A 12233-nucleotide genomic window follows, 5' to 3' on the forward strand; every position below is an offset into this window, starting at 1 on the left:
TAACAGGCGCCGATACATAGACGTTTCTCTCCAAAGTTGAATGTTGCCACCACTGTTGGAGCAGCCATAAACTACACAGGTTCATCCCCATGTTCCGGGCATCTTTGTAGAGTTAGTGTTAGTAAGAAGCAGGTAAAAGAGTAACGTTTGAGCAGACTAACATCAGTCACTCTACCATTCAATGTAGTAGAAGACCTGGCTGTTTACGCCACAGATAGGTCGTCTCCGCCTACAGGAAATACGTTCGCTGCGACCATGAGACCCATTTCTGAATTCGTCTATACAGCGACCATGCAGGTAGCTTAGCCCAGGGGTTCTCAACGTTTTTGGCCGGGGACCCCCGGAAATGCTTTGGCAATGTCTCGGGACCCCCGCCCCACCCCCTCCCGACCCCCAATATAAATTGACTGCTACAATAACCTTAAACCATTTTGGGCGGGAACCCCTTTTGGTGTTTTAAGCATTGTTATAATTTAGCTATTTAAAAATAGCAGATCTACAAGCTCATAGCGCGCCACCGAGTGGCGCGCTACGAGCTTGTAGGTCTGCTATTTTTGAAAAATCGTGAAAATAAATTTAAAAAAAAATATTTTTTTTTCTTTTTTTTTAAATAATTTGGGGACCCCCCAAAATAATTTGGCGACCCCCCGAGGGGTCGCGACCCACGGGTTGAGAACCCCTGGCTTAGCCTAGTATTATTCTGCTGCTATACTGCATGCGAATATCTACGATGGCGACCCACCGAAGAAGACATGCGCCCAGATTCCAGAGGAAACTTTGTTTCGTGCCTAAACCTGTGTGCCTGTCGACTCCCAGCTGTTGTTTTAGTTATTTTTATGGAAACTGGAATTAGGCATATAAAAAAAAAATGCATATAATCATCAGCTCCTCGTGGATATCATTGCGCTAGTGTTGCGTTTTCTGTTATTATAGTTACTCTTAGACGAGGGCTCCATCTGGTGGACTATTGAGTACTACACTACCAGTGACACACGCACACACATAATTAATTGTATCTGTGTTGGACGTTTGTTTTAATTGGTTTCAGTGGTTGAGCTGCTAACAAACGTCCTCCTGCTGCTTAACGACCACAAATACAGTGTCTGTGACTCTGTATAGCTTAACATCTTTGCATCTTTTACATCTGCCCGTGTGGGCAGACAGGGCAGTATAACCTTGTGGCACAGTAGAAATGTCCGTATCGCTCAAAGCTTTTATGCCTATCTTACATGTTGGTTTATTTACAAAAGTTCACGTTTCTTCTTTCTTTCCATTTAGCCTACTGTTCATTTACTAAATACTACTGATCAGTTCAAAACCTGGAACTCACATGGTTATCCCTGACCGTTGTTGGAAGTTCTTGTGATTGTTTTAAAACCACCGGTTTGAAAGCAAAATAATGTAATTGATGTTGTACGCTTGTATCTTTAAAAAAAAGAAAAATAAAGACATTATATGGGTGAGTATATGCAAAGGGCTTTTATATAAATCTAAAAAGGAAAATAATTAATTGAACTAAATAATAAGAAATGTAATTACATTAGAATAGCTGGTTTTCCATCATATATTGAATTGAATACAGTATTTCAACTAGCACGAGCTGAGTGGCTATGTGCACATGGGACGTGCACGTGACATTAAAATACAGCCCTACTAGTTAAAATCAGACCTGTCTGAAGTGAGTGGTGCTGTACTTGTACTGTACTGTACTGTACTGTACTGTACTGTACTGTACTGTACTGTACTGTACTGTACTGTACTGTACTGTACTGTACTGTACTGTACTGTACTGTACAAGCCCTCCTCCCTGGCCTGTGTGTGTGTCTGTGTCTGTGTTAGGTTGTGCAACAGTGACACCTGGTGGTGAACAAACGCTAAATATGTTCGTGCTCGGACACAGGGACAGACCCAGGGACACACACACACACATAGCTGTCTATAGGAGTGGTTGCACCACTCAAACAATCCACAGCACACCACTGCAATTATCTAAAATAATTGCAATTAGACGACCATGTAATAATTGCGACAGGCCAAGTGTTGTCCTCATGGTTAACGCATTTTGGGCGGGAACCCCTTTTGGTGTTTTAAACATTATGTTATAATTTAGCTATTGAAAAATAGCAGATCTACAAGCTCATAGCGCGCCACCGAGTGGCGCGCTATGAGCTTGTAGGTCTGCTATTTTTGAAAAATCGTGAAAATATTTATTTCAGAAAACTGGAGGATTTAGAAGATTTTTTTTAGATTTCGAGGTCAGGCCAAAATGGATTAACTCAATTCCACTTTCATGTGTGTTGGCGTGGAGCCCTCCTCAGCAGACTTTCACTGTGAAGGAATTCATGGCACACAAAGTACGAACAGACAACTATTGTAACATTGAGCGAGCTTTCATTGCCGTGATGATGATGGCAAAGCCCCAAACAGCAAAGCAGTGGACAGCATTTTTTATGAATGACTCTTTTTTTTTTTGTCTGTATTATTTTAATTGCAGGGTACTGAAAAGCAGCTGGGCGGACAGGGAATTAATTATGAGTGGCATGTGTGTGGTAATTTTGGCACATTCTATCCAGGTCTGAGAGGTTCATTAAGGGGCGTAAACACTTACAGTAAACACACTGTAGGGTCAAGAGAAAATGCATTAGCATGTGGGTGAGGAACTGTATCTCAGGAACAACAGAATACCAGCATTGTACAGTATACTAAACACCTGTGTTGATTTTGACGAAATATGCTCGTCGACTACCTTTTTCCACTGACAAAAACTAAATTGAAACTAAATGACAACTAAGGTACGATGACTAAAACTAAGACTAAATATATTGTCAATTTCGTCAACAAATAAAAACTAGACTAAAATGTTAGGAAGGGACTGGTGGACAAGAGATCCAGTATAAATCATTTTACACTTGGTTGCATGCTGAAAATAGCCGATCTACAAGCTCACAACGCGTCTCAGCGCAGCGCGTTGTGAGCTTGTAGATCAGCTATTTTCAGCAAGTGTAAAATCTGCCATTACGATGGCATCAAGGCCCGCCAAAATACATTTTAGTTGACTAAATCAACCGTAGATGTAGTTTTAGTCGACATAAAATCTCATGATACTTTGACTAAAACTAGACTTAACAGTAAAACATTCCAGGTGACTAAATGAAAACTAGACAGTTTTTTGGTTTAGACTAGTCATTGGTTAGACCAGTCATTAGTCCTACAACTGCAACCTCATCTCAAACCCTCACCCTAAACCTAACCTCCCACAGGGAAGCACACCAAAACCTAACCTTAACCAATGTCTAACCAATGACTAGTCTAAACTAAGTATGCACCCCAAGACGATGACTAAAACTAAAATCAAAATGTTCTGCCAAAAACAACACTTTGCCACAGAGCAAAACTCACGTTTCATGTCATTATCCTTCAAGGTCTCACTGATCTCCAGGGTCGCCAGTCCCAGCAAGATGTCCGCTTTCAGAGTCTGGTGGCTCCACACGCGGAAGATCAAACTGCTGAACGGGGTGACGATTCTGCCCGGGGGAAGAGGAGGGGGGAATGTAGTGACATTTAGTTGTATTAGCATATAGAGGGTATGCATGTGACATCATCGTACCTGGAAGTTATGCGGGAACGCCCACTGAGTGGCAAAAAAACTACTTTCTGGCCTTGACAGCCCATTCATCCAAACAGAAAAGTCCCGTCTGATTGCATTAAACAATGTTAAACTCACCAACATCACAGCTGCAACGAAAAGCTTGAATTATCCTCTTTCTATCTGCAAAGTTTTTGTTTCATGAAAATCCACCATAGAAACGTTATGAGCTACTTTCTGTCAAGACATGCCCTGCATTTGATAATTTTTCTAAGTGTCAGAGTTTGGAAGTGCTTGTTTTCAACATTTACACAACATTTTGCTGCCTCCTGCATTATGTGACATTTAGAAACAGGTGGTACGCAGGACGGTTGAGTGATTTCCAACGAGCGCTTCCGAACTCCAACACTCCATGCTGCTCAATGTTTTGCCACTCAGTCTAGATGAGGGGGGCGTGTCCTGATGGGAAAATCATGCATGTGCATACTCTCTATTACAACATAGTGTTGATGTCATCGACTACACAACCTTGACGAAAAATGTTCGTCGGCTACCTTTTTGATGAATAGGCAGGAGAAGGGCGCACGCCAATATTAATGAGGTGCCAGAGGCCTAAGGCGATGAATAATGAAAAAAGAAAAAAAAGGCTGCACACTCATAGCCACGATGCCGGAAGTTTATTAACAGAAACCAACGTTTCGACCTGTAAGGTCTTCTTCATATGTTTGGTTGCACTCTGAAAATAGCAGATCTACACGCTCACAACCAAGTGTATGATCAGGCCCGCCAAAACACATTTTAGTCAACAAAATCAACTGTATATTTAGTCGACTAAACTCTAAATTATATTTAGTCAACCGAAACTAGACTAACACTAAAGCATTTCAGAATTCAGATGACTCTAAAATGTGACTAAAACTGGATGAAATGTTATTCAAAAGGCTATTACTAAAACTAAATCAAAATGTGCTGTCAAAAACAACACTACTGCATGACGTCACAACTGTGACGTTATTAACACCTTAACCCATTCTGTGCGGGAACCCCTTTTGTGTTTTAAGCATTATGTTATACTTTAGCTATTGAAAAATACGAGCTTGTAGATCTGCTATTTTTGAAAAGTCTTTGAAATAAATTCTTTCAGAGCGTTTTTAACTCTAATCTTTGCTTCTGGGGGGGTACCTGGAACAACATATTTTCAGATGGGGGTCCGCGGCCAAATAGCGATAATTCCGGTGGTCCTTGACATGGAAAGGTTGAGAACCACTGAAAACTGTTAGAATTTAGAAGCCTTTTTTTAAATCGGCCTCAGGTCTAAATGGGTTAACACATTGAGAGCCCACGCAAAACTGCCCAAAATCACTTTCACCTAGAAAATCCATTCACATTTTTTATAATTCAGCTGACTGTGGAGACACATGCTGGAACTTTTTACTTTGAAATGTTTTATAGTTTCTGAGTTATTTAATTTAAACGCCAAATGCATTCTCAATGGCCACGTGTTAAAAAGAAAAAGCAAAATTAGTTCTGATTTTTTTTAATAAAAAAATAAAAAAAATAAAAAATAAATAAAAATATATATATATATATATTTTTTCAAAGACGTCCACAGACGTCTTGGGCTATGCACGTGCGGTAATACCCAAGACGTCCACAGACGTTTTGGGCACAAAATGTGTTAACATACAGGGTCCCCTTCTTTTTCTCTCTACACCAAATCTCTTCCCTGAAATGATCCGAAGGGTCACTTCAAATGTGATGCTGCGTTTCAAATTGCCACTCTGTCCCTCCCAGAGATGCAGTGCGGATGGATGGATGGGCTTATGTGCCACCACCCAAAAGCTGTGTGTGCAAATAATAAAACCATCCAGCCAAATGTATTTATTTCTCCCAGATAATAGATACACCACCCGTGTATAACATAGTATATACACGAAGCTGAAATGAAATGCAAAGTCAAACATCTGTTTTTGATGCGTTGTAGTAGTAGTAGGGCAGGCTGCTTTCCCAAGCGGAACTCAGAGAAGTTAAAAATGGAAGGACCCTTAAGGGGAAATACCGTATTACACACACCTGGCAAAGAATAAGCTCATCTCCACACACGGTAACAAATGGCGTTTGTAGAAGCCATTTAACTGTTTTTTGTATGTAATTATTATGATTTCTGTTTATTATTTAGTCTATTCAGCTTTGAGATCATTATTTAGAATATTGAATTTAATTGATACGTTCACTGAATTATTGGCTGATTGACACCAAGGGCACGCCTCCCCAGGCCTAATTGACAGAGCAGAGAGAGCATATCAAGGCTGGGGTAATTGGAAATGGTTATGCACCTGGGTGGAAATACGGCTTTTAACAGGCCAGCCAGGAGAATGACACAGAGAGAAGCTGTTTGTTCTGTAATGCACTTTAATGGCGAAGTAAATATCCAAACAAAAGATAATTCAACTTGTGGACAATGGTTTCTTCTTGCCTGCGTACAGCCCAAGTCTGGGTGCATCAGTGAGTTTTGTCTGTTTGTTTGAAAGCTGACAGAGCCAGTACAGCGTTCATTTCTTATGCGTGGTTGGGGATATATTGTATTGATAATCTATAGGGCAGGTGTGTTTATCACACCGATACTTTTGATTTACATTATTGATTTTATTCCTTGCTCGCATCCACCGCTAAATGGCAGTAGCAATAGTTTAGCACAGGCCACCATAGATTTGTTCTATTGTTTTAGAACGACAGTTGTAAGATTTGTCTTAAATCATGATTATAATGTTATTAATTTAAGCCCCTTTAAAAAGAAGTCTTTGGCCTGGAGGCACTTTGTGAAAAAGAAGTCAAATCAGTACTTGGCCTTCAAATTTTAACATCCAATATCACACATAATACTTTATTCTCCCAGAGTCCAGAGATGGTTGTGGATGACTGACCATTATTTAGCTTTTCAAAACCCATACATTGCCCCGTCCTTTTTAACTCTATTTCTTGCCCGAAAATAGCTCACAACGTGCCGTGTTGCTATGCATTGTGAGCTTGTAGATCTGCTATTTTCTCTGAACATATGCCTGTGTGGTAAGTGGTAAATACATCTGAAAAGCAAAGTTTGTGAGTGCAGACTATCGTTTGTATCAAATCATGTACCATCTCACACAACCCATTCAATGACAGCAGCACCATAGTTAAAACAAAACGGGTGAGCTACACAGCAGGTCTATTGTAAAGTTTGTTATGTCTTTAACTGCAGGGAACAATGGCCCTTGTGAGAAAGTATAGAAGAGGCTACAGTGCTGCTTCCTTCAGGGACCGCTTTTAGTAGCCTTACTGAAGTGCGATAACTAGTCCAAGGAGATCTGTGTGGCACACAGTAACTGACGCTGCACAAAATGGGCTTTGAGAAGAGAGGCATGGGATTTTTAACTCATTTTGCAGCAGATTAATCTGTTATGCAACACACGGACTAACCAGCTAACCTACAAAAATAGAAAGATGCAGTGTTCACACACACACACACAGCTCTTTTGTGTATGTGCAGGTTCTCAATGTCATGGGGTCCGGGGACCACCAGACCAGGGGTCCTTGAGGTGGACCCCTGGCCTGTCTTGAGTGTGCAAATGTAACCAAATTAACCTTTATGGTTCCATTTGTACCTTCTCAGATTTAAATGAATACTGAGGATTTTATAGTAAAAATTAGGGCCCCAGAGATTTATAAAAAATAAAAACGTATGAAATGTGTAACACCGAGTTAAATTAACATTGATTTTACAATATAAATTGGTGCCCCAGAGAAATTGGGGGGTCCGTAGCCTAATGCAGGTCAAAGTAAACTGGGAGTGCTTGAAAATAAAATGGTTGAGAATCACTGCTAGAGCCGTAAAAATCTTCCTCTTATTGAGGTCTCTGGCATATCCTTTCAAATGGGGGTCCACGGGCTAATACGTGTCAATTTGGGGGTCCTTGACATGAAAATGTTCAGAGAACCACTGGTCTACTCTAATACACATCAAACTTTATTTCTGTTTTTGTATGTCAAATGTGTGTATATGTGTTGCATACAAGGCCGCAAGACACATTTCAGTGGAAACTGACAATAAAGTACTACGTATATCATATCATATCAAACTCCCCTATGGATCTATACTGGACCAATCTTCCTGAAATATATACCGGGATATATCTACATGTGAGCTTGTACAGTTGGAGGCCATCGATATTGTCCTTTTCTTTTTGCTGAGGTTTGCGTGATCTGCGCAAAAGGACAGTTAACCCATTTTGGTGTTTTAAACATTATGTTATAATTTAGCTATTGAAAAATAGCAGATCTACAAGCTCATAGCGCGCCACCGAGTGGCGCGCTACGAGCTTGTAGGTCTGCTATTTTTGAAAAATCGTGAAAATATTTATTTCAGAAAACTGGAGGATTTAGAAGGATTTTTTTAAATTGAGGTCAGGCCTAAATGGGTCAAATAATAAGGGACAATATCGGTGGCACCCAACTGTAGGTCTACCCATCATCCACATGAGCAACATGGCTGCAGCACACTTACACTGTGAGCGGCTGCTTCCATTTGGGGCTGTGTGTGTTGTTGCATTTCTCAGTCTTCTTGGACTGGCCGTCCACAGCCACCTCCACGTACGGACTGGGGCCAAACCAGTTCTTCTTGTTCTCCTTGAGCTTGGCCGACAGCACTAGAGGGACGGAAGCATCAGCCGTGTTAGCGTCACAGGTAGAATTAAACTAAACGCCACAGGTACAGGCATACGTTCCGACATACTAACAGTTCGACAGTCATTAGTCCGACACCCTAATCCAAACCCTAACCACAAGCACCACGCAATGCATGTCGGACCAACACATGTCGGTTCGTGCATGTCAGACTTTTGGTGTGTCGGATAAGCGCACGCACCCCAACGACACATCGGGGCTGCACAATTAATTGAAAGTAATGAAGAATCGTGATTTCATGTTTCATAACTTTATAAGGAGTCCCGCACACTGCCTTCTTCACTTGCAATTACGATATTATATGTAATGGGACAGGTACAGTGATGTAAATAGATTTCAATGTCTTTTAGATGGGTCCCAGGGATGCAAGCTATTTGCATCACTACAGGTATAATTGGTAAAATCGGGTACACAGATTACCTGATGATAGATCTTTGTACCAAAACAATGTTTCTGATTCCAGTAAATGTATATTTTTAATTACAAGCGAAGAAGACGCTTAGTTTCTTCTACATCAGGGGTGTTCAACTGATTGTGAACGAGGGACCACCACCCTGACTTAGAATCAGTGGGGACCACTGTTGTGTTGCGTGGGGATATGGGCTAAGATTAGTGCTTTGCTACAGTGTGCATCCCATATGTATACATTAGTTATATACATCCAACAGTTTCTCAACCAATGCTAGTAATAATGACTCAACCAGACAGTCCGGTGCACTTCCCCCTCTTGAGATTCTAACTCCCTTTTTCTGTTGAATTTCTTGACCTTCACTGTTTCTCAACTAGTGGAAAGAAAATGTTTAAAAGAAAAATCAACAAATCCTGTATTGCAACACATGCAATAACCTTCACGGACCCCTGTTCAACGTTAGTCGGTTCTTGGTCTTTTCCATGCACGTTAAACTAAAAGGTGTACTATAGGTCTGCTCTTTTATGTTTCACAATACAGAATGTAATCGTGAAAACTTGCCAATTAATTTGAACACCTGGTTTGTTCAGCTGTTGCACCTTGTCCTCACTTCCTGAAGGGAAGGGGTGTAACCAGAACAATAATACAACCCATTTCCAAGTCCATCAGACTAGAAGAGGGGCAATAAAATCAGAGACTTGACCAGACCGCAGCCATCTTGCCATTAACTAAATGGGAGGGAGGGTCCGTACCTCAGAGGTCAGGTGATGCCACTCCTTGCTGCTATCACTATGACATCAGCATTGAGTTAACATAAAGAGGAATGACTGTCTGCATGTTCACCAATAGCCACATTTCAAAGAACAGTATACTGGACAAAATAAACATAGAAGTTGGGACATAATTACTGGACAGTACACTTACCGGTGACTTGTAACTGGGCCTTCATGGCAAAGCCATAACACTGCAGCCTTCTTTGGCTACACAGAGATGGCCTGCAAAACCTAGAACCAATGACATCACACATGTAAACACAGAGACACTCTAGACAGGTAACCTACTTAAAAAGGATTAGGCTTTCGTTGCCACAGTCAATGTAAAACAGACAAGAGCCTGGCTGTACATAGAGTACTAGTCAAGCAAGCAATCCAATTATTGAAGTGCAGGGAGACTAGTGATCAAAGAAATATACATCTTGTGATACTCAAAAAGTCATTAAAAGAAAAGGACCGAATAGACAGAAGGAGCCTACTGTACCTCCTCAACCTCTAACAGTGACACATTTGTTGTGGCACTGACTAAAAGACAGATTGTACTTGTTCAGCCTACTTCTCTTTTAAAAAGTAGATCAGACTAATATAACAAGAAGTGAGAGGTGCTCCATTCAAACACACGTACTTTCAACCAATGCAAACAACAGTCTCCCCTTTTTCTCTCCAAATTAAGATGTTATTGTTATGGCAATTAATTCCCCTACACACATTTCTGTGGGCTGTCACTGCTGTATGTAATGCTACTGACTGAGTCACCTGACTTTACCACTGCATCGCCCGAGCGGACTAGTGTATATATACTGTTTATTCTTTCATTGTCAGGAGATAGCCGCAATTTGCAACACTAGATTGTTTTTATAATGGGACGATGAATCTAGTGTTGCAAATTACCCTCCATTGCCAGCCCATTGATCCAAATCAAATTTCCGATCTGCTTGTATTAAACGATGTTAAACTCACCAACATTGCAGCTGTAGGTAGGGCAAGCTTATTCTGTGCAGGTGATCATTTTTGCGTTGGAGTTTGGGAGCGTTTGTGGAAGTCACTGAATGGCCCTGCGTACCACCCGTTTCGAATTTGCAGATAATGCAGGAGGCAGCAGCACGACCCGTTAATAAAAACCAGTGCTTCCAACACTTTTGACAGAAAATAGCTCATAACATGTCTATATCACATGTCTATTTTATAAAACAAACGCTTTGGCTTGAAAGAGGATTCAAGCTTGCCCTACAGCTGCAATGTTGGTGAGTTTATCATCGTTTAATACAAGCAGACCGGAATTTCGATTTGGATCAATGGGCTGTCAATGGAGGGTATTGCAACTCTAGATTCATCCCATTATTAAAAAGAATCTAGTGTTGCAAATTGAGGCTAGTCAGGAGACAGCATTATTATGCAACAAGTGTTCTTGACAATGACATGTGTTTAGTCAAATATCTCCATTTTTCGACGAGCTTCACACGGACGACATTCTCTCCGGGCGAAGGGCCCGGAATGACAGATGGACGTAATTCATCAAAACTTCCTCTGATCACCACAAAGTGTTTGGGGCACACAATTGATCGGTGCATTTCGATTGGTGCTGGGTAATTATAAATCACACCACCTGCCAATTGTGTGCCCCAAACATTTGTGCTTCCCTGGACAATTTGTGATGACGTTTGTGAACTTTGTGCTTCCCAAAGGAAGTTTTGTTAAATTCAGTCCATCGGTCGGTCCGGGCCCCTCGCCCGGAGAGAATGTCTTCTGTGTGAAGCTCGTCAAAAACTGGAGCCAGAAGTTTCACATGGATATGAAACTAAAGGACAATATCTGACTCCAAGTTTTTTGGAATTATTTATTGTGCGAGTGCACATGGAGCACAGACCACATTTATGCCTGCCAACTGTGTGCCGATATAGGACCGATCTATGGCTCTGTATTGGGCAATACATCAAATGTATGTAACATCAGAGACATTCTAGGGCTATAGTTCATCTCTAGTATTCTGTTTGAGTTTGCATGGATTGTTTCTCACAAACAACAATTGCCAACGGCACATCAACACAATGTGGTCTTGGATCTATGATGGCATTCTGTCAACTTGTTCTAGTAGTATACTACTGTATCGGGATCCACAGGGTCGAGGGGGTTCCAGGGAATCCCAGTTATGACACATACTAGTTACAAATGGACACCTTACTGGGAGTGTACAATTTGATCAGTAGAGTCCCAGAGATTAAAATAACAATAGAGAACACTGCAGGGGGTCCTTGAAATAAAAAAGGTTTAGGATAAGTTTAGGATTAGTTACTGTACACAGTTACACACTACACACACTGACTTCTTGGCTTAAACTAAAAGCAGTCACTTAAGCTCCTGTGAGTCATGTCATAACTGAAAATCCCAGTATATAGGTGAAGGTGCATAAAGGCTGCTTTGACATTTTAACCCCTTTATTTCTTGATTTATTACTAGACTATACACAACAAAGACACTACCATGTATACTTGTGACTCACAACATGGTAGTGTCTTTGTTGTGAGGGGGCAATGTGTGGAAAGATCTTTTAGTTACGTCACTTAAGTAAAGCTATTATCTAACGTTAGCTAAACACAGAAGATAATCCAGAGATCTTTTAGAAACAAGCTCATTCACACCCGATTCCAGCTTACATTAGCATAGGCAGCTATAGCCAGCCAGCTAGCATGGACACATTCATTATTCAATGTTAAAACGTTGCTTTAGCAGCGATCCGAGCGGCGGT

The 12233-nt window shown here is 41.0% G+C and overlaps 1 protein-coding gene across 2 annotated transcripts in view; it reads right to left on the reverse strand.

Annotated features, from left to right (window-relative positions):
• The window catches only part of LOC306929163 (E3 ubiquitin-protein ligase Itchy-like), a 44876-nt gene that overhangs the window by 32258 nt on the left and 385 nt on the right, over positions 1–12233 (reverse strand). For both annotated transcript variants that reach the window (XM_079509581.1, XM_079509580.1), the window contains exons 2-4: positions 9639–9718; positions 8127–8268; positions 3400–3524 (exon numbers count right to left, since the gene is read on the reverse strand). In XM_079509581.1, coding sequence (XP_079365707.1) covers positions 3400–3524; positions 8127–8268; positions 9639–9663 — 292 coding nt within the window. In that variant the 5' untranslated portion in view covers positions 9664–9718. The remainder of the gene's footprint in view (positions 1–3399; positions 3525–8126; positions 8269–9638; positions 9719–12233) is intronic.

This window comes from Electrona antarctica (genome assembly GCF_951216825.1).
Source record: "Electrona antarctica genome assembly, chromosome: 9".
Taxonomy (NCBI): Eukaryota; Metazoa; Chordata; class Actinopteri; order Myctophiformes; family Myctophidae; genus Electrona; species Electrona antarctica.